Source organism: Bufo bufo, chromosome 1 (genome assembly GCF_905171765.1).
Source record: "Bufo bufo chromosome 1, aBufBuf1.1, whole genome shotgun sequence".
Classification (NCBI taxonomy): Eukaryota; Metazoa; Chordata; class Amphibia; order Anura; family Bufonidae; genus Bufo; species Bufo bufo.
The window spans coordinates 664,502,087-664,523,883 of NC_053389.1; the positions used below are offsets into that span (position 1 = coordinate 664,502,087).

General features: G+C 43.2%; 1 protein-coding gene across 2 annotated transcripts in view; it reads right to left on the bottom strand.

Moving 5' to 3' along the window:
* Window positions 1-21,797, bottom strand: part of ATP8B4 (ATPase phospholipid transporting 8B4 (putative)) — a 515,241-nt gene that overhangs the window by 192,982 nt on the left and 300,462 nt on the right. For both annotated transcript variants that reach the window (XM_040414025.1, XM_040414026.1), the window contains 2 exons: window positions 9,997-10,085; window positions 8,563-8,759 (listed from right to left, as the gene is read on the bottom strand). In XM_040414025.1, the coding sequence (XP_040269959.1) occupies window positions 8,563-8,759; window positions 9,997-10,085 (286 nt within the window). The remainder of the gene's footprint in view (window positions 1-8,562; window positions 8,760-9,996; window positions 10,086-21,797) is intronic.

The window sequence follows — 21,797 nt, forward strand, 5'->3', positions numbered from 1 at the left end:
TGTACTGTATATATATATATATAGCAGAAGGACCCGGCTTCGCGCGGGTATATTTCATCTATTTCATTTAATGTTCGTGTGTGTTCTAAAAAGATAGACAGTATCCCCCATAACAGTGACCTCTACAGCACCCCGCCCCTTAACACTGCCCTCCCCACAGTGCCCCGCCACTTTAAAATGGGATCTCCATAGCAGCCCACCTCCTTAACTTTGACCTTCACAGCAGCCCACCCCTTTAACAGTGAGATTTACAGCACCCTACTCCCTTTACAGTAACCTCCTCAGGGGAACGCCCCCTTAACAGTGACCTCCACAGTACCCCGCTGCCTTAACAGTGACCTCACAGTACCCTGCTGCCTTAACAGTGACCTCCACAGAGCCCTGCCCCTTTAACAGTGACCTCCACAGTGCCCACCCCTTTAACAGTGACCTCCACAGTGCTTGCCCCATTAACAGTGACCTCTACAGCTCCCTGCCCCTTTAAAGGGTTTCTATCACTTCGTATCACATATTTGGGTGTCAGACACTAGCGATCCGCTAGTGTCTGCTCTAACAAACCATCCTAATATGATAGGTTTTGGGGCAGCCGTTTTGCTAAAATAACAACTTATATCTATATGCTAATGAGCCTCTAGGTGCTATGGGGGCGTCATTAGCACCTAGAGGCTCCGTCTACCTTCATAAACTGCCGCCGCCCAGCGCGTCCCTCCAGCCCGCCCATCTCCTGCTGAATGCGATCCTCTCCGTGCGCTTCTCTGTTCGGCGCATGCGCAGTGAATGTCTGACCGCTTCCCTGCTCAGACATCTCCACTGCGCCTGTTCCTCGGAGCACTATGATGTCATCGGCGCAGGCGCAGTGGAGATGTCTGAGCAGGGAAGCGGTCAGACATTCACTGCGCATGCGCCGAACAGAGACGCGCACGGAGAGGATCGCATTCAGCAGGAGATGGGCGGGCTGGAGGGACGCGCTGGGCGGCGGCAGTTTCTGAAGGTAGACGGAGCCTCTAGGTGCTAATAACGCCCCCATAGCACCTAGAGGCTCATTAGCATATAGATATAAGTTGTTATTTTAGCAAAACGGCTGCCCCAAAACCTATCATATTAGGATGGTTTGTTAGAGCAGACACTAGCGGATCGCTAGTGTCTGACACCTAAATATGTGATACCAAGTGATAGAAACCCTTTAATAGGGCTACACGACGACATGTGTCATGCGACATATTGTCTCAACAATTTTTATAATGATAGGCTATGGTGTCGCACTGCGACATGCGACATACTGTGACACGACAGTCGCAAAAAATCCATCCAAGATGGATGCATGTAGCAGCGTAGTTGTGCTCTATGTGTCGTGCGACTTATTGTCGTCCTGTAGCCCTAGCCTAAAGCTGAACTACAGCAGTGACGAAAAATGGCTGGGTTGTTATGGAAACCTGGAGTAAAACTGTGTATATGTGGAGACTAAGGGCCTGCGAGCTTCTATTGGCTGATAAGGGACATATGATCGTGTATATGGCAGTTGTGATATGAAGAGAAAGACTTGCAGGCTTGTATTTGCTAATGCAGGTCATATTTTGGAAATATCTCAGGGGAACGGTACGTCCTAGAGAGCTGAAACTCATTTTTATAATATAAGAGATATCTAATATACAGGGTGGGCCATTTATATGGATACACCTTAATAAAATGGGAATGGTTGGTGATATTAACTTCCTGTTTGTGGCACATTAGTATATGTGAGGGGAGAAACTTTTCAAGATGGGTGGTGACCATGGTGGCCATTTTGAAGTCGGACATTTTGAATCCAACTTTTGTTTTTTCAATAGGAAGAGGGTCATGTGACACATCAAACTTATTGGGAATTTCACACGAAAAACAATGGTGTGCTTGGTTTTAACGTAACTTTATTCTTTCATGAGTTACATACAAGTTTCTCTTTGTTTACAGCCATTGACATGTCGCCGAGGTTAACACGTGAGGAGCGGATAGAAATTGTGTTGATGTCTGGTGAATGCAGTAACCGGGTCATTGCAGCAGATTTCAATGCAAGACACCCTACGAGACCACCCATCTCCCATGCTACAGTTAGCAAACTGCTTGCTAAGTTTCGTGAAACTGGTTCAGTGTTGGATTTGCCAAAATGTGGACGCATGAAATCTGTCTCTAATGAAGAAACATCAGTGGTTGTCCTAGCTTCATTCAGCAAGAGCCCACAGCGTAGCACTCGCCGCATGTCACTGGAGAGTGGCATTAGTCGAACATCCCTTCGGCGGATATTAGCTAATCACAAATGGCACCCTTACAAACTACAGCTACTGCAGCATCTCAACGAGGATGACCCAGATCGGCGCACTGAATTTGCAGAATGGGCAAAACAAAAATTGGAACAGGACCCTCAGTTTACGCAGAAGATTTTGTTCAGTGATGAGGCAAACTTTTATGTGAATGATGAAGTTAACAAACAAAACCACCGCTATTGGTCTGACACTAACCCACATTAGATAGATCCCTCCAAGACTGTTGGAACAAAAAAATTTATGGTATGGTGTGGTATATGGGGTACAAAGATAGTGGGGCCATTCTTCATCAATGGAAACCTCAAGGCCACTGGATATGTGAAATTGCTACATGATGATGTGTTTCCCTCTTTTTGCACTGAAGCTGGCACGTTTCCTGAGTTTTTCCAGCAAGATGGTGCAGGACCGCATTATGGGTGTCAGGTCCGAGCATTCCTAGATGAACAGTTTCCTGGAAAGTGGATTGGTCGTCATGGGCCAGTTGAATGGCCCCCAAGGTCTCCCGATCTGACCCCCTTAGACTTTTGTCTTTGGGGTCATCTGAAGGCAATTGTCTAATGCTGTGAAGATACGAGATGTGCAGCACCTGAAACTACGGATACTGGAAGCCTGTGCTAGCATTTCTCCTGCGGTGTTGCTATGTGTGTGAAGAGTGGGAGAAGAGAGTTGCATTGACAATCCAACACAATGGGCAGCACATTGAACACATTTTATAAGTGGTCAGAAACTTGTAAATAACTCATGAAAGCACACCATTGTTTTTCTTGTGAAACTCCCAATAAGTTTGAAGTGTCACATGACCCTCTTCCTATTGAAAAAACAAAACTTGGATTCAAAATGGCTGCCATGGTCACCACCCATCTTGAAAAGTTTCCCCCTCACATATACTAATGTGCCACAAACAGGAAGTTAATATCACCAACCATTCCCATTTTATTAAGGTGTATCCATATAAATGGCCCACCCTGTATATAAAAATGAGTTTGTCTGTTCTTTATGCGCGACCAAACGACTGGACCGATCTTCACCAAATTTGGCACATAGGTACATCAGGTGTCCGGGAATGTTTTAGATCGGGTCTCAGCTCTCTAGGACGTACCGTTCCTGAGATACTTTTAAAAAAATGACCTGCGTTAGCAAATAGAAGCCTGCAAGCCTTCCCAAGTCTGCTTCTCTTCATATCCAAACTGCCATACACACGGTCACATGTCCCTTATCAGCCAATAGAAGCTCGGAGGCCCTTAGTCTCCACATACACAGAGTTTTACTCCAGGTTTCCATAACAACCCAGCCATTTTTCTTCACTTCTGTGGGTCAGCTTTAGGCTAGAGCTACACGACGACGTGTCGAGCGACAATAAGTCTCATGACACACAGGGCACTGTTGCAATGCAACATGCTGCGACTGTGACACGGGGTACAGTGGCAGTCACTGTTAAAGGGATGGGTACTGTGGAGGTCTCTGTTAAAGGGGCAGAGAACAGTGGAAGTCACAGATAAGGGGACGGTCCCCTATGGAGGTCAGTGCTAAGGGGCGGCGTGCTGTATAGGTCACTGTTAAGGGGGCTGGCCCCTGAGGAGGTCAATGTCAAGGGAGTGGGGTGCTGTGAAACTCACTGTTAAAGGGATGGGCGGATGTGGAGGTTCCATTTTAAGGAAATGGGGCACTGTGGGAAGGGGTGAGGGGCTGTAGAGTTTACTGTTAAGGGGACGGGTACTGTAGAGGTCACTGGTATGGGGGATACTGTTGTTATCTTTTGACGACACACAGAAAAACTTTAAATAAAATAGATGAAATATACCCGTGTGAAGCCGGGTCCTTCTGCTAGTATATATATATATATATATATATATATATATATATATATAATATTGTATAATGTTTAGCATATAGGATAGAGGCTATTGATGAAAACTTGCGCTGTAAAAAAAATTTTTTTTTTTAAAAAGTTAAGAAATACTGTAATTGAATAATTAGAAAATAAAATGATAAGTAATTCAATCAAAATGGATGAATAATGTATTGTAGCAGAGGCGTGACCTCAGATATGTATCTATGGTTGAGCTCTGCCTGCGGCACACCCACTGCCGTGTTAATTAATGTATAATATAATAAGACAAATGGCAGGCACTACATATTCTGGGATTGCATGGACAAATCAGTCAAATATTTATATGTACATAATTTATTATAAAACATAGTGGATATTAGGGAAAAAGACATGATAAAAATAAATAAAAACAATAAATACACGATTAGTCTATAGGTGAATCCACCCACCTCCCTGAATGCATCTAAATATATACAAAGCCGTAATTAATTTGCATATGAACTTAAAATGTATTAAATATAATTAAATAATAGCAATATATATCATTCAAAATGAATAGTAGATGCAAACCACTGTAATGGATACAGTATGATGAATAGGCAGTTTATTATATATTAATATTGAGTTCCTCTTTGGTGCTATTTTGGAAGACTATATAGCTCCATATAAAACAAGATCATATGTTCATTAATTAATATATCCTGCTGATATTCTCATTATACGAGTTGAAGAATGTAGGAACGTCTTTCTTGATTTGTTTTATCAATTATATATGAGCCGGCGTCCCCCCTGGTAAGTATGTATCAATTTCGTAAGGCCCAGTTGATATATTGAGTAATTGAGGAAAATAGAGTCATTCATTCAGCATTCTAGCAGATTGTAGGCAATTGTAACACACTAAAGTGAATCCCTACTTTACCACCAATGTCTCACGTGGTTGGGGGTTGTTCTTTGGACGGCGTAGATGGTTAGCAGAATACTTGCAGCAGGATAGATACGAGATTCCTTTATATACACTGGTAATCAGGGTGGTAGTAGTTGAAATCAACTTGTATTAATGTCCAAGTTGCTGTATGAAGCTAGATATGGAAACCAAGCGCATTTGGGAGCTCTGCCTGCATCACTGAGATTTCAACACAGCACGGCAAGCCATCACAGCACAGGGCCTAAACTCTACCAGCAGGATATCCACACACTGGAATTATCGAGAAGCTCTCCTAGGGGGGTAAAGTAGCGATTCACTTTAGTATGTTACAATTGCCTACAATCTGCTAGAATGCTGAATGAATGACTCTATTTTCCTCAATTACTCAATATATCAACTGGGCCTTACGAAATTGATACATACTTACCAGGGGGGAAGCCGGCTCATATAGAATTGATAAAACAAATCAAGAAAGACGTTCCTACATTCAACTCGTATAATGATAATATCAACAGGATATATTGATTCATAAACATTTGATCTTGTTTTATATGGAGCTATATCGTCTTCCAAAATAGCACCAAAGAGGAACTCAATATTAATATATAATGAACTGCATATTCATCATACTGTATTCATTACAGTGGTTTGCATCTACTATTCATTTTGAATAATATATATTGCTATTATTTTATTATATTTAATACATTTTAAGTTCATATGCAAATTAGGGCTTTTTATATATTTAGAAGCATTCAGGGAGGTGGATTGATTCACCTATAGACTAATCATGTATTTATTGTTTTTATTGATTTTTAACATGTATTCTTTTCCTAATATCCACTATGTTTTATAATAAATTATGTACATACAGTACAGACCAAAAGTGTGGACTATGAAGGCATCAAAACTATGAATTAACACATGTGGAATTATATACATAACAAACAAGTGTGAAACAACAGAAAATATGTCATATTCTAGGTTCTACAAAGTAGCCACCTTTTGCTTTGATTACTGCTTTGCACACTCTTGGCATTCTCTTGATGAGCTTCAAGAGGTAGTCCCCCTGAAATGGTCTTCCAACAGTCTTGAAGGAGTTCCCAGAGATGCTTATCACTTGTTGGCCCTTTTGCCTTCAACTCTGCGGTCCAGCTCACCCCAAACCATCTCGATTGGGTTCAGGTTCGGTGACTGTGGAGGCCAGGTCATCTGGTGCAGCACCCCATCACTCTCCTTCATGGTCAAATAGCCCTTACTTTCAAAGTTTTCCTAATTTTTCGGCTGACTGACTGACCTTCATTTCTTAAAGTAATAATGGCCACTCGTTTTTCTTTACTTAGCTGCTTTTTTCTTGCCATAATACAAATTCTAACAGTCTATTCAGTAGGACTATCAGCTGTGTATCCACCTGACTTCTCCTCAATGCAACTGATGGTCCCAACCCCATTTATAAGGCAAGAAATCCCACTTATTAAACCTGACAGGGCACACCTGTGAAGTGAAAACCATTTCAGGGGACTACCTCTTGAAGCTCATCAAGAGAATGCCAAGAGTGTGCAAAGCAGTAATCAAAGCAAAAGGTGGCTACTTTGAAGAACCTAGAATATGACATATTTTCAGTTGTTTCACACTTGTTTGTTATGTATATAATTCCACATGTGTTAATTCATAGTTTTGATGCCTTCAGTGTGAATCTACAATTTTCATAGTCATGAAAATAAAGAAAACTCTTTGAATGAGAAGGTGTGTCCAAACTTTTGGTCTGTACTGTATATTTATTTGAGAGATTTGTCCATGCAATCCCAGAATATGTAGTGCCTGCCATTTGTCTTATTACTACTATTCATCAATCGAAATTGATGTCTTTCTGTATATAAAAGACTGTGTGCCACAGGCACCTTTGTTGATCATTGGAGGTCCAACTATTAGGGTCAAACAGTGATGGCATGCCTTATAGATATACAATCCTTATGCATGATAGAAAGCCCCGTGAACCTATTACTTTCCTATTTGGAAAATAAAACAATTTAAACAGGACCTTTCATGGGTCCAGACATTATAAACTAAGTATCAGGATACGTAAGGCATAGTGCAGGGATCTAACTGCACTTACTATTTTTTCTGGCCGCCGCTTTGTTCGCCCGCTGTGGCCCCCGTTGTATTCTCCCGCCTAGTATGCTAATTTTAGCATTGGAGCAATGAGGAGGAGAGGTTTTTTTTTTTTATCCCTGGCTGTGACGCTCTCTGCTGCAATTGGACAGCGCTACAGCCAGGGAGGAGACGCCCATGGAGAAAGACTCAGTCTCCTCCTCATTGCGCTGATGCTAAAATTAGCATACCAGGCGGGAAAATACAATGGGGGCCACAGCAGGAGAACGGATTTGCGCCCAGAAAAAAAAATAGTAAGTGCAGTTAGATCCCTGCACTATGCCCTATGTATCCTGATACTTAGTTTATAATGTTTGGACCCATGAAACATCCTCTTTAAACATTCAATAAAAATATTATCTGTGTTGTGAGTAATCCATGTCCCAAGTTAAATGTATCCATACCCTGGGTGTATGGACCAGATATACAGAGAAAAGAAATACTAGCATTTGCTGTTCACTGTCATATCAAAGCACAAGGATTCGGATCCAACATGATGTTTAAAAGCTTCAAAATGGGAAATGAGATTGTAATCTTTACTAGTGCATGAACCTACTTATACAGAAATGCTCAAGCAAGAAAATTAAATAAATACACATTGTGAATAAAGAATATAAAAAATAAAAATTGATCATTTACATAATTTAAAATATGGATTTTAATTTGTTTTTGGTACTCACAGCCAATATAGTGTCAGTGCACAAACGGATGCACACATATACAAACATACTATACACTTGACTTGGTGCTTATCTAGAGAACTATTCTACAGAAAGGCATTTTGGGAAACATTTGCACATGATTATGAAGGGGGAAAAAACAATACAAAAATTGAAATGTACGATGGTAGAGGGACAAAACTACAGTGACTGATACATGAGGTATGCCAAGCCTGGGTGTTCAGGTGCAGGAGTGACAATGCTGCCCCTACTGCTTACCTGCTGGCTGTTGAATGAAGCAGGAAGGAAACAAAATCATTGACACAATTCAATGAAAATGGTTATTTCTAACAAAGGAAACTAAAAAAGCTAATTGCACTATGAAAGCTTCATCTCAATACAGGTGACAGAGGTCTGATTTAGAGAAGGTTACAGAAAGACAACACTATGGATTGAAACTAAAATTGATGCAAATACAATATGACATGAAGGCCTGATTGTTGAATTTCTTTTTTTGCCAACAGCCGCTATGTTGTATAGCTGGGGTTTGATACTGTATTTTAAGAGCAGCAAAATCTATATACATGCAACAACTCTCAATTAGGTATTACAAAACAAATATACAGGACACACTCATAGACTTACATAAAATATATAATTAGATACCCCACCCCTAATGTGTGTGATTATGAGACTTACCTTACATAGAGAGAAATTGGTACTACAGTATTTAGAATGATGATGTAAGACCAGAATGTGAGGAATCCTGAGAACACGGCACTGTCTACTAGCTCATCCCAGTGAAGGTAGACTCTAAAACGAGTGCCTACATGATGCTCCCAAATGGAGTTTCCAACAGATAGAATGATTCCCATGCATACCAGGAAGCCAAATATCTGGAATACAGACAATATTATTGTTCTAAACATAAAATAAGACTTAAAACATAAAACAAAACAATTTGTTGTTACATGCAATATATTTACTCTGTCTTCACAAATAATGCACCCAACAACAGACAATCAGTTTTAGGGCTTATTCTGAGGAGCATGGCAGCCCAGAAATCATGTTCCTTGTGTGAGCGTGATCCTCCGTTCTGGACTTGCAGGAGCGCATGACATTATACTTATTTATAATGCTGTGTGCCTCTGTATGACCTTACGTCTACAGGATTATACTGACATAAAGCTGTCACTATGATTGTGAAGCAATAAGGTCATTAAGAGGCGCACAGCATTATAAATCAGTATAATGGCGTGCGCTCCTGCAAGATGAGTAGCGTCCAGAATGGAGAATCACTCTCATACATGGAGTGTGATTTCCGGACTGCACACGCACGTCAATGAGGCCTTAGGCCTTGTTCACACTTCTGTGAATCACAGACATGTGCTGTTCATGTTCTCCACAGACAGCACACATACCCTTTTTAATGTGTTTGTACCCACATCAGTGGTTTTCTACTACTGGTGGGTCAGTGGAAAAATCACAGAGACATGCACTACTTTGGTTTGTGATGTAGACCAAACACTCTCAAGCCTATGGGTCCGTAAAAAAACACCAACAGAACACGTATTGCTCCATGTTCTTTCAGTGTTTTTTCATGGACCTTTGGTAGGAGAAGCTCTGGAAATTAAAGAGGTTGGCCCATCTCACGGCTCTTTATTCACTTCTATGGGAGTTCCGAAAATATGGCGAGTGGGCTTACTCGCCTATGTCCAGAACTCCCATAGACATGAATGGAGAGCGCACCATGCAAGCACGGCTACCTCTCCATTTACCTCTATGAGTGTACCGGAAATGGCTAAGCCGGCTGTCGGCTTTTTTTCAGCACTCCCATAGAAGTGAATAGAGGGTGGAAGCACCTGTGCAGTGTGCCCTCATTCACTTTGGGGGCTCTGCTCTAGAGATAGGTGTCTCTACCTTTGGGACCCGCATTTATCTGACATTGGTGGCATATACTAGAGTTATACCACCAATGTGTGAGATGGGCCAACCCCTTTAATTTTCAACTGAGCTTTGTCCGTGTAATACGGATGACACATGGAGGGCAAAAAAAGGACACAGAGACCAAACATAGATTTTCTACAGACGTTAGACACGGAAACGTGAACGAAGCCCATGTTGTTAACTTACCCATAGAACTAGAGTATTCATTAGCCGATCAATGCTAGTTCTTTTAAACTTTGTTTTCCCGCTGTTTTGCATTAATTTAGTATCTGGGCCTGTGAAAAGAAGCAAGAAATATTTATTTCTGAGGTTTGTTTTTTTAAAGAAAACATAATAACGTCAAAGGCTGATAAATAATAGTAAATACACAGCACATAGTAGTACACCCGAACACTTTTGTCTTCGAAAGCTACTCCAGTGTTCCTGCTTTACCCTTGTATTGAGTGAGAAAGCAACTTTTTGGTGACTTTAAAAAAAAAAAAAAAGTCTTAAAAGGGGTTGTCCGGGTTCGGAGCTGAACCTAGACATACCCATAATTTCACCCAGGCAGCACCCCTCATGTTAACATCGGAGCATCTCTGCTGCCTGGGTGAAAATGGAGGTATGTCCAGGTTCAGCTCTGAACCCGGACAACCCCTTTAATGATAAATCTGGAACTAAACTCATTAACATAGCTGACCACACCCACATTTCAAAGTCACAGTTGTTGTTGCAAAAAGTCTCAAAAGCCCCAAAAGTCCTACTTTGTGACTTTTAGAAGTCAGAATTCTGGAGTGAAGGCATGAGAAATCAGGGCCAATGTTTCACAGTAATTTGGAGTGGGTGTCTCAAAGACTTCATTTGTAAGTAAAACTTCAACAATAACTAGGCCTACACCAAGATCACTGTATTCCTAGGTCTCTAAAATTATATAATCTCAGTGGAAACCATTATAACTTGTGTACTTTTAAAGGGCTTGCCCATGAAAAACAGTTATCCCCAATACATTGGATAGGAGAGAAGTGTCTAATCAGGAATCTAACCGCTGGGGCACCTGCCGATCATAAAAACAAGAGCTGTACTGTACCCTCCTGCAGTCCCATAGAGTTGAGAAGCAGCAGGCATGCATGAAGCCCCAGCAGTTGGACCCCTAATGATCATTTACCATGGGAAAGCCCCTTCAAAGCAGCTCTGTCACCAGATCACTCCTATTAAAGCAGGCACATAGCCTGAAGTTTAAAAAGTGCTATTACACTTACCGGTAATAGGTTTCTGGAAGTCTCCACGACGGCACCCCTGAGATGACCCCGCCCTGCCAGGGACAGGAAAAACATGCAAAGAGGCTAAACACCCCTCCCCTCCCAGCACCTTCAGTGACTTTCCAAGAACCGGTAGGAAACACATACCAAAAAGGTACTTAGATACAAACAATTCCTATACCACACACTTTTTTTTTTTTTTTTTTTAGGGAGGGAAATTCCCAGGTGCCACTAAGAACAAAGGAATTTTTTTTTTTTTTTTTTAGAGGGGGACTACTGAGGATAGGACCTTACGTCCAAAGGCCAAATCCTTAAAGGGTTTCTACCACCACCTTTTGACCTAATTAGCTGTCAGACACTAGCGATCTGCTAGTGTCTGCTGTACCTAACCATGCTATTGTAATTCCTTTCTCTGCAGCGGTTACCCTAAAAAACGTAGTTTTATTGGTATGCAAATAAGACTCTGGGTGCTATGGGGGCGTCTTTTGAGCACCTAGAGGCTCCGTCCACTCACCATTTCTGCCGCCCAGCGCGCTCCAGCCCGCCCCTCTCCTCTAGATTGACAGCCTACTCGCGCCTGCACCGTGTGCTTCTGTATTCGGCGCAGGCACTGTTGGACTGCTCCTCGCGCCGTAATCCGCGCAGGCGCAGTGAAGATGCCGGCGCAGGGAGACAGTCACTGTGCCTGCGCCGAATACAGAAGCACACGGCGCAGGCGCGAGTAGGCTGTCAATCTAGAGGAGAGGGGCGGGCTGGAGCGCGCTGGGCGGCAGAAATGGTGAGTGGACGGAGCCTCTAGGTGCTCAAAAGACGCCCCCATAGCACCCAGAGTCTCATTTGCATACCAATAAAACGTTTTTTAGGTTAACCACTGCAGAGAAAGGAATTACAATAGCATGGTTAGGTAGAGCAGACACTAGCAGATCGCTAGTGTCTGACAGCTAATTAGGTCAAAATGTGGTGGTAGAAACCCTTTAATGTCTGAAACATGAACCCTATAATGCTTTGTGAATGTGTGCACTCTCTTCCAAGTGGCTGCCTTACAGATCTGTTCTATAGATACTGATGCCTTCTCTGCCCGAGAGACTGACAAAGAACTTGTGGAGTGAGCCCTAAGCTCAGAGGGAACCTTTTTCTGCATAGAGATGTAACATGTAGAAATAGGGTTAAGTCAAAGTAACTAGTCCCCCTGCGCTCCTGTGGTTTTAGATGTGTCAATCTGCCCGTGAGGGAAGATTCCGCTGCTTGGTGTCTGGCAAGGAGCTGTTGTCCTCCTTGAGTGAATATATATGAATAGTATATCACCCGTGGGTGATGTGAGACATCAGCGCTGGTGGACAAAACTAAACAGCTAATCCCCAAAGTTTGTACAATCAGTTAGTGTCAGCCTGAAAGGTGAGGGGTTAATTACTAAGGTTAGCTGGACTGGAGTAGATATATATTATTATCTAAGAAGGAGATCGAGCAGTGGAAGCAAACAAGAGGATAAATGTATGTGCTAGATAAATTGGGGATCAAACGGTAAAAGCAAGGGTTAAGGACAATAGTAGTAGTAGTGCGGTCTGTACCTTGTGTTCCATCCAAAACGATCCTCTAGTTGGTTGTATAATGCACTGCTCAATCCTGTTCTGTATTTTTCTTTTTCTGTGGTACTGTCTTTTTATATCGCGGCATCCACCTTGCTCACCTACCAGCAGCAGCGTGGCCCCGGCCGGAAGCACGCGCGGTGCGAGGGAGCTTGTGAATCAGTTGTCCGGGAAACCGCTTTCGGTGACGTCACCCTTAGAACTACGGGAGCCTCTGTAGGACAAAAAAATACCTACGCGTTTCGGGGCCTATCGGGCTCCTTCGTCAGGGCTCCACCTTTCAGGCTGACACTAACTGATTGTACAAACTTTGGGGATTAGCTGTTTAGTTTTGTCCACCAGAGCTGATGTCTCACATCACCCACGGGTGATATACTATTCATATAACATCTAGAAATAGCCTGTTTTATCCATCTTGATATGAAGTCTTAGCTGCTCTCTTCCCTTTATTTGGGCCAGCAAACTGCAAAAAAAAAAAAAAGGATTTTTTTCTTTCCTCCATGGTTCTGTCACCTGAAGGTAAGTAAGTACAGCCCTCCGAACATCTAAATTGTGGGATTCTTTTTCCCTATCATTTTTCAGATTTTCACAAAAAGAGGGGATAACTATGTCCTGAGACCTATAGAAGGAAGAGGACACCTTAGGTAGGAAAGAAGGATCCAATTTAAATATAATTCCATCATCAGAAGATTGAAAATATGGAGAGACCGTAGATTATGCCTGAATTTCACTAACCCTACGGGCCGAGGTGATAGCCACCAAAAACACAATTTTCGAGGTAAGGAGATTAATAGATATTTTATCAATGGGCTCAAAAGGAGTTGCCACTAATGTTCTGAAAACAAGATTTAAGTTCCAAGGAGGGACCAGATTTAATATTTTGGACTTAATTCTATCTGTGGCTTTCAGGAATCTAGAAATAAGAGTTATTTCTGATATATGAATGTAAAAAAATGTACTTAATGCGGCCACCTGAACTCTTAAGGTACTAGGGCTTAGACCCAAATCTAATCCTTTCTGTAGAAATTCTAAGATATCTGGAACAGAAGGGATGACACAATGTTTACCATTTTCAGAACACCATAAAATAAATCTATTCCAAACCTTCTGATAGATCTTATTTGTTGACTGTTTACAGCTAAGAACTAGGGTATTAATTACCTTATCTGAAAGCTCTTTCCCTTTCAAGATTGTCCGTTCAGCATACAAGCTGTCAATCTTAAGGTTTTTATGTCTGGGTGAAAAACTGGACCTTGGCTGAGCAGATCTGGAAGCAAAGGTAACTCCAGGTAATCTCCCAAGCACATCTCCGTTAGAAGGGAAAACCAGCTTCTCCTTGGCCAGAAGGTGGCTACCAGGATCATCCTGGATCTTTCGAAGGACCCTTGGTAGCAAGGGAATAGGAGGGAAAGCGAACCCTAGATTCTGCTTCCATTTTATTGAGAAGACACCCACCACCAGCGGACCCTCTTTGGGATTTAGAGAGCAAAAGCTTTTTAGTTTTCCGTTTCTCTATTGCAGTTCTGACTAGTCCACCATCAGATGGTCAGATACATATATATGTAATCACAGCTAAGACAGTATCCCGTCAGAGGGAATAATAACCACAGGTGGTATATAATCCAATAATGTAATCACAGGGAACGACCTGTTTAAAACGTAGCCTTTAATCTAATTATAACATAAAATAACAAAACTCCCACAGACATACATAGAAAAAGAACAAAACAGAAAATATATCCTTAATGACATGGAAGATGATACTTTTAATGGTTCAGAAGTGCGGGTCAGGTGTGGACTGAGAGGATAGAAATGAAGTCTAGCCTGTCCCTATTCCTGGCCCTGGGCTAAATAGCCCTGCCTAAGAACGGAATGGCCGCCCTGATAAGGACGATCCCGTATTCTGGAACCTCCTGGTGGCCCTGATAAGGCCCTGTGACCCTGGTGGATCCCTACTTGGGGCCTGCTCTGGGTACACAAAACAAAAACAAAGTATAGATAATCATTCAAAAAGCAACAATCCAGCCACCCCCTTGGATGCTCAGTGGCGTGGGTGGAAATGCCGCCAATAATAAATATGTCATAAGGAATATATAAACAGCCAGAGATATGGCTATCTATGAATATGCATCATCAATGGACAATAACACTGTGTAAACCCCACACACCGGATACACTGTGTGACGTCAACACACCAAGATACGCAGTTAACATTTGTACATATCAGTATATAAATTATGATGTATATACACATTCGGCACCAGAAGCACTACATCTAGTATGCAATCAGATGCCGGAGTCCCAACGCGTTTCACCCTGATTGATAGTCGGGTTCATCAGGGGACGTATATCAAAGTACAATGCTTTAGTTAGGCATCAAAAAGAGGTAACCAATCTAATGGCAAGGTCCTCAATTATGATGACACCGTTAGACCAGATAATATACTAGTCGCATTATGTTCATTCACTTAATAGCTTGAGAAAATCAAATGCAGGGACCACATTGGGGGGCCTTTTGGACTATGTTCAAGAGATAATCATTCGCCAGTGTGGTGATATACCCACATATATATCCCGGCGATGAACCAACATAGGAATTCACAAATGGATAGTCAGAGTGACAACCTCCTACAAGCAGTCACATATGCATGATGACATGTATGATCGCATGGCAAACAGATAACAAGATACTACTTGCGTGTCCATACACGGCCAAGAATGGCCCAAGCTGTCTGTGGAGATAGTCATATATCCACTCTCACTCCAGCCATAGCCCGCATCTGCACTGTTTAAGACAAAATTGGTAGTCAGGATTAAAAGCCAGATAAGGCCAAAAACTAAAATTTTGTTGGTAGGGGGAGACAGCCCCCCGTTCTCCCAAGAAACTCACAAATAATGGTGCCTCACTGGTCCTGTGTGTGAGGTCGCCGAGCAGTGAAGCCTGCTTGGTTTAAATAGCCCGCCTTTGGGAGATGGAGCAGGGGGCCGGATATTGCCCCGCCCCTCCCCCTTAATACCTAAGGTTAGGCGTGCGTCTATGGCCTGCTAACGCCTCCTATGGGCGTACCTATAATGTTAGATGGATTCAGCCAAACCCCCTAGTCTCTGGTGCTCGGCCTATACAGGGTGCCGCCCCCATCCAGTCCCGCCCCAACGGGGTGTCTCACCATGATGCGGGCGGATCCGGGATGCAAGCCAGCCAGCGTGTAGACCTCGTGGATGACGTCACCGGGCGCGCCCGATCACATGGTCACACTGTTGTGGCCTACTAGTGCCGGAGCGCCGCCCGATGACGTCACCCATCGCCTCCGATTATGTGCCTGCTTGGGAGATGGAACAGGGGGCCGAATGTTGCCCCGCCCCTCCCTCATCATACCTAAGGTCAGGCATGCGCCAATGGCCTGCTAACGCCTCCTATGGGCGTACCTATGAAGCTGAATGGTTTCAGCCAAACCCCCTTGTCTTCTAACGCTCGGCCTGTGTAGGGTGTCGCCCCCATCCAGCCCCGCCCATACGGGGTGTGTCCCCATGATGTGGGCGGATAAGGAAGACCAGCCGGCCGGCGTATAAGCCTAGTGGATGACGTCACCGGGCGCGCCCGATCACATGGCCACCTGTTGTGGCCTCCTAGTGCCGGAGCGCCGCCCGATGACGTCACCCACCACCACCGATCATGTGACCAGGTCCGAGAACACTGTGAAACATCCACAGTGCAAGATTCAAAACCGGGTTCCATATATAGAGAGCGCACAGTTATGCACCAAAAAGGGGCCCAGTATAGATTATTGACCCCGATTAGGAAAAGAGGGGATGGGAACAGGGGAGGGGGCAGGCAAAATAGCGCAGTGTGGATGCGCAGATCATAAACCAAAATGGTGTGTAGATTACAGTGGGGACAAATATTTAGAACAGGTATACGCCCCTAGGGGCACAGTGCACATAATGTACACCGCTCAAGGGGGAAGGAAGAAACGTACCACAGGCTAAATCAAGCTATTAGTGAATACTCTATTATATCATAGTGATTAGAGCATATATATATGTATAAATTGATGTTCTTTATGGGGTAAATCCAAAGCGGCACTATAATGGGGGTGGCCACATATCCTCCCCTTCAAAATACTACAGTGCTCGAGATATATATATTAACCCAATGTAAGATAGCATATGGCTGGCTAAAGAAAGCAGGAATAATCGATATTTTCATTCAATCCTGCAGGTGACATGGTGTTAAGCATATGTATCCATTTTGACTCTTTCTGTCTCAGGATAATGTCAATGTCACCTCCCCTGATGGAATGTTTTACTATTTCCACCATTGAGAAGTTTACCGCTTTCGGGTCTCCTCCATGTTTTAGAACCACATGTCTGGATAAAGGCTTATCGCGCTTATGGCGAATATCGCCAATATGCTCCAGGATCCTCTTTTTAAAGGCTCTACAGGTTTTGCCGATGTATCTAAGGCTGCATATACATGTAAACCACGCCCACTGTATTGCAATTTGCAAAGCCACGGGTCATATACGTATGGGTCTGTTCGGTGTTCGTAAAGGATTGACCTACTGTTATGAAGGAGCAAGCCTTACACTTGAAACAAGTATCATAGCCACTGAGGAAGAGGGAGGACCCTCGAAACGCGTCTGGCTGGTTCCTGCGAGTATTTACCCACCCTATTCTGTAAAAAGTTGGAAGAATACCGTTGAGTCTGCAGCTACAATCCAGTGAAAATTTAGCTGGACTAATTGATCGCGAGACTACGCGAGCCCACGAGAATTGGAGAGATCACTTCCTGATCGCTGAGACGCACGGAAGTACCCTCGTGGAACGCAGAGATCACTTCCTGATTGCTGAGACGCACGGAAGCACTCTCGTGGAACGCTGAGACCGACGAGAGGAAAACTTTTATACATTTGGATCCTATACCAAGGACCCCAGCGTTTAGGAGAGAGACACCTTCAAAGGTTTAGCCTGAACTAGAGGCAAGGTAAGAGGGTTTGAAGAACTAGGGGGACGCCCCAGTTCTAACACCCGACTATTCTTTACCTAAGCCTTACTGCCTAAACGCATAGAGGAACTGCCATTGAACCGAAACAATATATACCTCAACTGAGGAATTGCTACTAGGTCTATGCACGACCTTATTTATCACTATATTTACCTATAATATATCACCAGCATACTATTTTTGTATTATCTACTTTGCACAGGATTTTGATTTTATTTTTCACAGATTTTTTGTTCACCAAAGGATGCATGTATGTTCCTTATCTTACACAGGATGTTGATTTGATTATATGAATTGATTATATACACTCATAGACCCAAAGCTTGATATTTGTTCACCCGGCAGGATATTGAAGTAGGATACTTAATGTCATATTATCCCCAGTGTATTATATGTTAATTTTATGTATATTTTATTGTAAATTTTATCTCAATATATAAAGCTACTACTTATTAGACTAACCAGCTGGTGAGTGCCTGCTTTTAATTTCAAATAATTTCAAATAATTGCAAGCCTTACACTTACCACACCTGTAGGTACCATTTCTCCTATCCACTAGCCACGTACTAGAGGGGGGGGCAGGTTCATAGTGACTATGTACCAGTTGGTCTCCTAAACTTCGACCTCGCCTAAAGGTAATTGAGGGATGCTCCGGAAGAAGATCAGTCAGGTCAGGGTCAGCTTTAATCAATGACCAGTATCGCCCGATAATCTGGCGGACTTGATTAGCTTCAGTGTCGTACGTACCTATAATTCTGATCACTTCATCTGATGTCTTATTTCTCCCTACAGAGTGGATTAATGCTGATCTGTCACGAGATCCAGCATGATTCCACGCTTCATAGAGGCAGTCCTCAGAATACCCCCTCTGTTTAAACCGATGAAATAGGGTACTGGCTTGTTTGTCAAACTCGATTTTATCAGAACAGTTCCTGCGAATCCGCAGAAACTGTCCCTTAGGGATACCTTTTTTGAGTGGTTTAGGGTGAAAACTATCCCATCTCAATAAGCTATTTGTTGAGGTGGATTTACGGAACAGGGTGGTTGTAAGGGTGTTATTAGTGTCCTTGCTAATCTGTAAATCGAGAAAATTGATTGTTCTGGATTGTAGTTCATGAGTAAAGAATAGACCGATGTGATTGATGTTAAGGTCCTTCATGAACCCATCAAAATCTTCCGCAGTACCTGACCAGAATAGCAGGATGTCATCGATGAACCTCGACCAAGATATTATATGGCGGGTCCATCTCTGCATCCCTTCAGTGAAGACAATAGTGTCCTCCCACCAGCCCAGGAGCAAGTTGGCGTATGTGGGCGCACAAGGGCTCCCCATCGCCGTGCCCCTGAGCTGGTGGTAGAACCGACCATTGAAAACAAAGTAGTTATGTCTCAAGGCAAAATCTAGGAGTCTGATGACAAGATGATTATGTTCCTTGAGATCGGTGGATCTGGTGTCTAAAAAATATTTGATTGCTGCCAAGCCCTTATTGTGTGGAATAGAGGTATAAAGGGCTTCCACATCAATAGAGGCTAGCCACACACCTGGATCCAATGAAATACCATCTATCCGTTTCAGTAGATCATTTGTATCGCGGAGATATGAGGGTAGAGACATCACAAATGGGCGCAGGATCTTGTCTATATAGGTGCCTACATGTTCTGTAAGGCCCCCTATCCCAGATACAATTGGACGGCCCTTGAGGGGGACCGTGCCTTTATGAACCTTGGGGAGACAGTAAAACGTCGCCACCCGAGGGTTAGATGCTTCAAGGTAATCATATTCACGTCGGTCAATGAGTCTCCCCTCAAGGGCCTCCTGTAGGATCTGGGACAGTTCCCTCGCATACAGCTGAGTTGGGTCCAGCCTGAGCAACTCATAGCTGGATCCATCAGACAGAAGTGACATACACATGTTGCAGTATTGTTCACACAGGACCAGTGAGGCACCATTATTTGTGAGTTTCTTGGGAGAACGGGGGGCTGTCTCCCCCTACCAACAAAATTTTAGTTTTTGGCCTTATCTGGCTTTTAATCCTGACTACCAATTTTGTCTTAAACAGTGCAGATGCGGGCTATGGCTGGAGTGAGAGTGGATATATGACTATCTCCACAGACAGCTTGGGCCATTCTTGGCCGTGTATGGACACGCAAGTAGTATCTTGTTATCTGTTTGCCATGCGATCATACATGTCATCATGCATATGTGACTGCTTGTAGGAGGTTGTCACTCTGACTATCCATTTGTGAATTCCTATGTTGGTTCATCGCCGGGATATATATGTGGGTATATCACCACACTGGCGAATGATTATCTCTTGAACATAGTCCAAAAGGCCCCCCAATGTGGTCCCTGCATTTGATTTTCTCAAGCTATTAAGTGAATGAACATAATGCGACTAGTATATTATCTGGTCTAACGGTGTCATCATAATTGAGGACCTTGCCATTAGATTGGTTACCTCTTTTTGATGCCTAACTAAAGCATTGTACTTTGATATACGTCCCCTGATGAACCCGACTATCAATCAGGGTGAAACGCGTTGGGACTCCGGCATCTGATTGCATACTAGATGTAGTGCTTCTGGTGCCGAATGTGTATATACATCATAATTTATATACTGATATGTACAAATGTTAACGGCGTATCTTGGTGTGTTGACGTCACACAGTGTATCCGGTGTGTGGGGTTTACACAGTGTTATTGTCCATTGATGATGCATATTCATAGATAGCCATATCTCTGGCTGTTTATATATTCCTTATGACATATTTATTATTGGCGGCATTTCCACCCACGCCACTGAGCATCCAAGGGGGTGGCTGGATTGTTGCTTTTTGAATGATTATCTATACTTTGTTTTTGTTTTGTGTACCCAGAGCAGGCCCCAAGTAGGGATCCACCAGGGTCACAGGGCCTTATCAGGGCCACCAGGAGGTTCCAGAATACGGGATCGTCCTTATCAGGGCGGCCATTCCGTTCTTAGGCAGGGCTATTTAGCCCAGGGCCAGGAATAGGGACAGGCTAGACTTCATTTCTATCCTCTCAGTCCACACCTGACCCGCACTTCTGAACCATTAAAAGTATCATCTTCCATGTCATTAAGGATATATTTTCTGTTTTGTTCTTTTTCTATGTATGTCTGTGGGAGTTTTGTTATTTTATGTTATAATTAGATTAAAGGCTACGTTTTAAACAGGTCGTTCCCTGTGATTACATTATTGGATTATATACCACCTGTGGTTATTATTCCCTCTGACGGGATACTGTCTTAGCTGTGATTACATTAATTTAACCAGTCTGTTACCTATCCGTGAGCTAGTCTCACGCATTGACATGGCTGGCTTTCTTAGCACACAATTGGATACCAACAAATGGCTCCTAGAAGCTAATGAGATTTTTTCAGAGAAAGAGCTGACAGGCACAAATACCGTTGCTCCATCAATTAAAACCACTTTTAAGGACCTCTATGAAATCCACAAAGAGTATCATAAATCCTGGTGGGAGGTTCAGTCCTTGGATAACTATATCAGGAATTCGATCATACCTAGAGGCCTAAGGATCTTTCTAAAACCTGCACCACGCATCTGTACCCCAGATTTTTTGACCAGGTGGGAAAGTGAAATAATAGAGAGCTCTTTACGGCTTATGCGACTGTTGCTGGATCAGGAGCGGGCTAACTTGGAGACGGTTGGGAGATCACTGAACACCCAAGTGGAGATAGCACTGGGTTTCAGGGATCACCCAGAGTTCTCAAAGAAAGAAGCTGAGCTACAAACTAATGTTGAGAGGTTCAAGTCTAATTTAGTTGAACGTAAGCACCGACAATTCATTAAGGACTTATCGGACTTTAGAAACAAGACAGCGTACCTAGTAGCACAGTCTACTGAGAAAGCCTCCGCCAGTGAGGGCTCGGCCTCTGAGGCTGAAAGTTCAGATTTGGATTACTATCAATCCCAACAACATCAATATTCCAGGCGCCGTGGTAACTGGAGAGGCAAGGGTCGAGGCAGAGGGAGAGGTCAATATAATCAGAGGCCTCAGACAAGAGGCTACCAACCCACAGGCCAAAGGTCTGGGGCGTCATGGGGGATACAGGCCCCCTCTCGCCAAACTGTAAGAACAGAGACCACTGTCGACCCAGAACCAACAAACAGGTT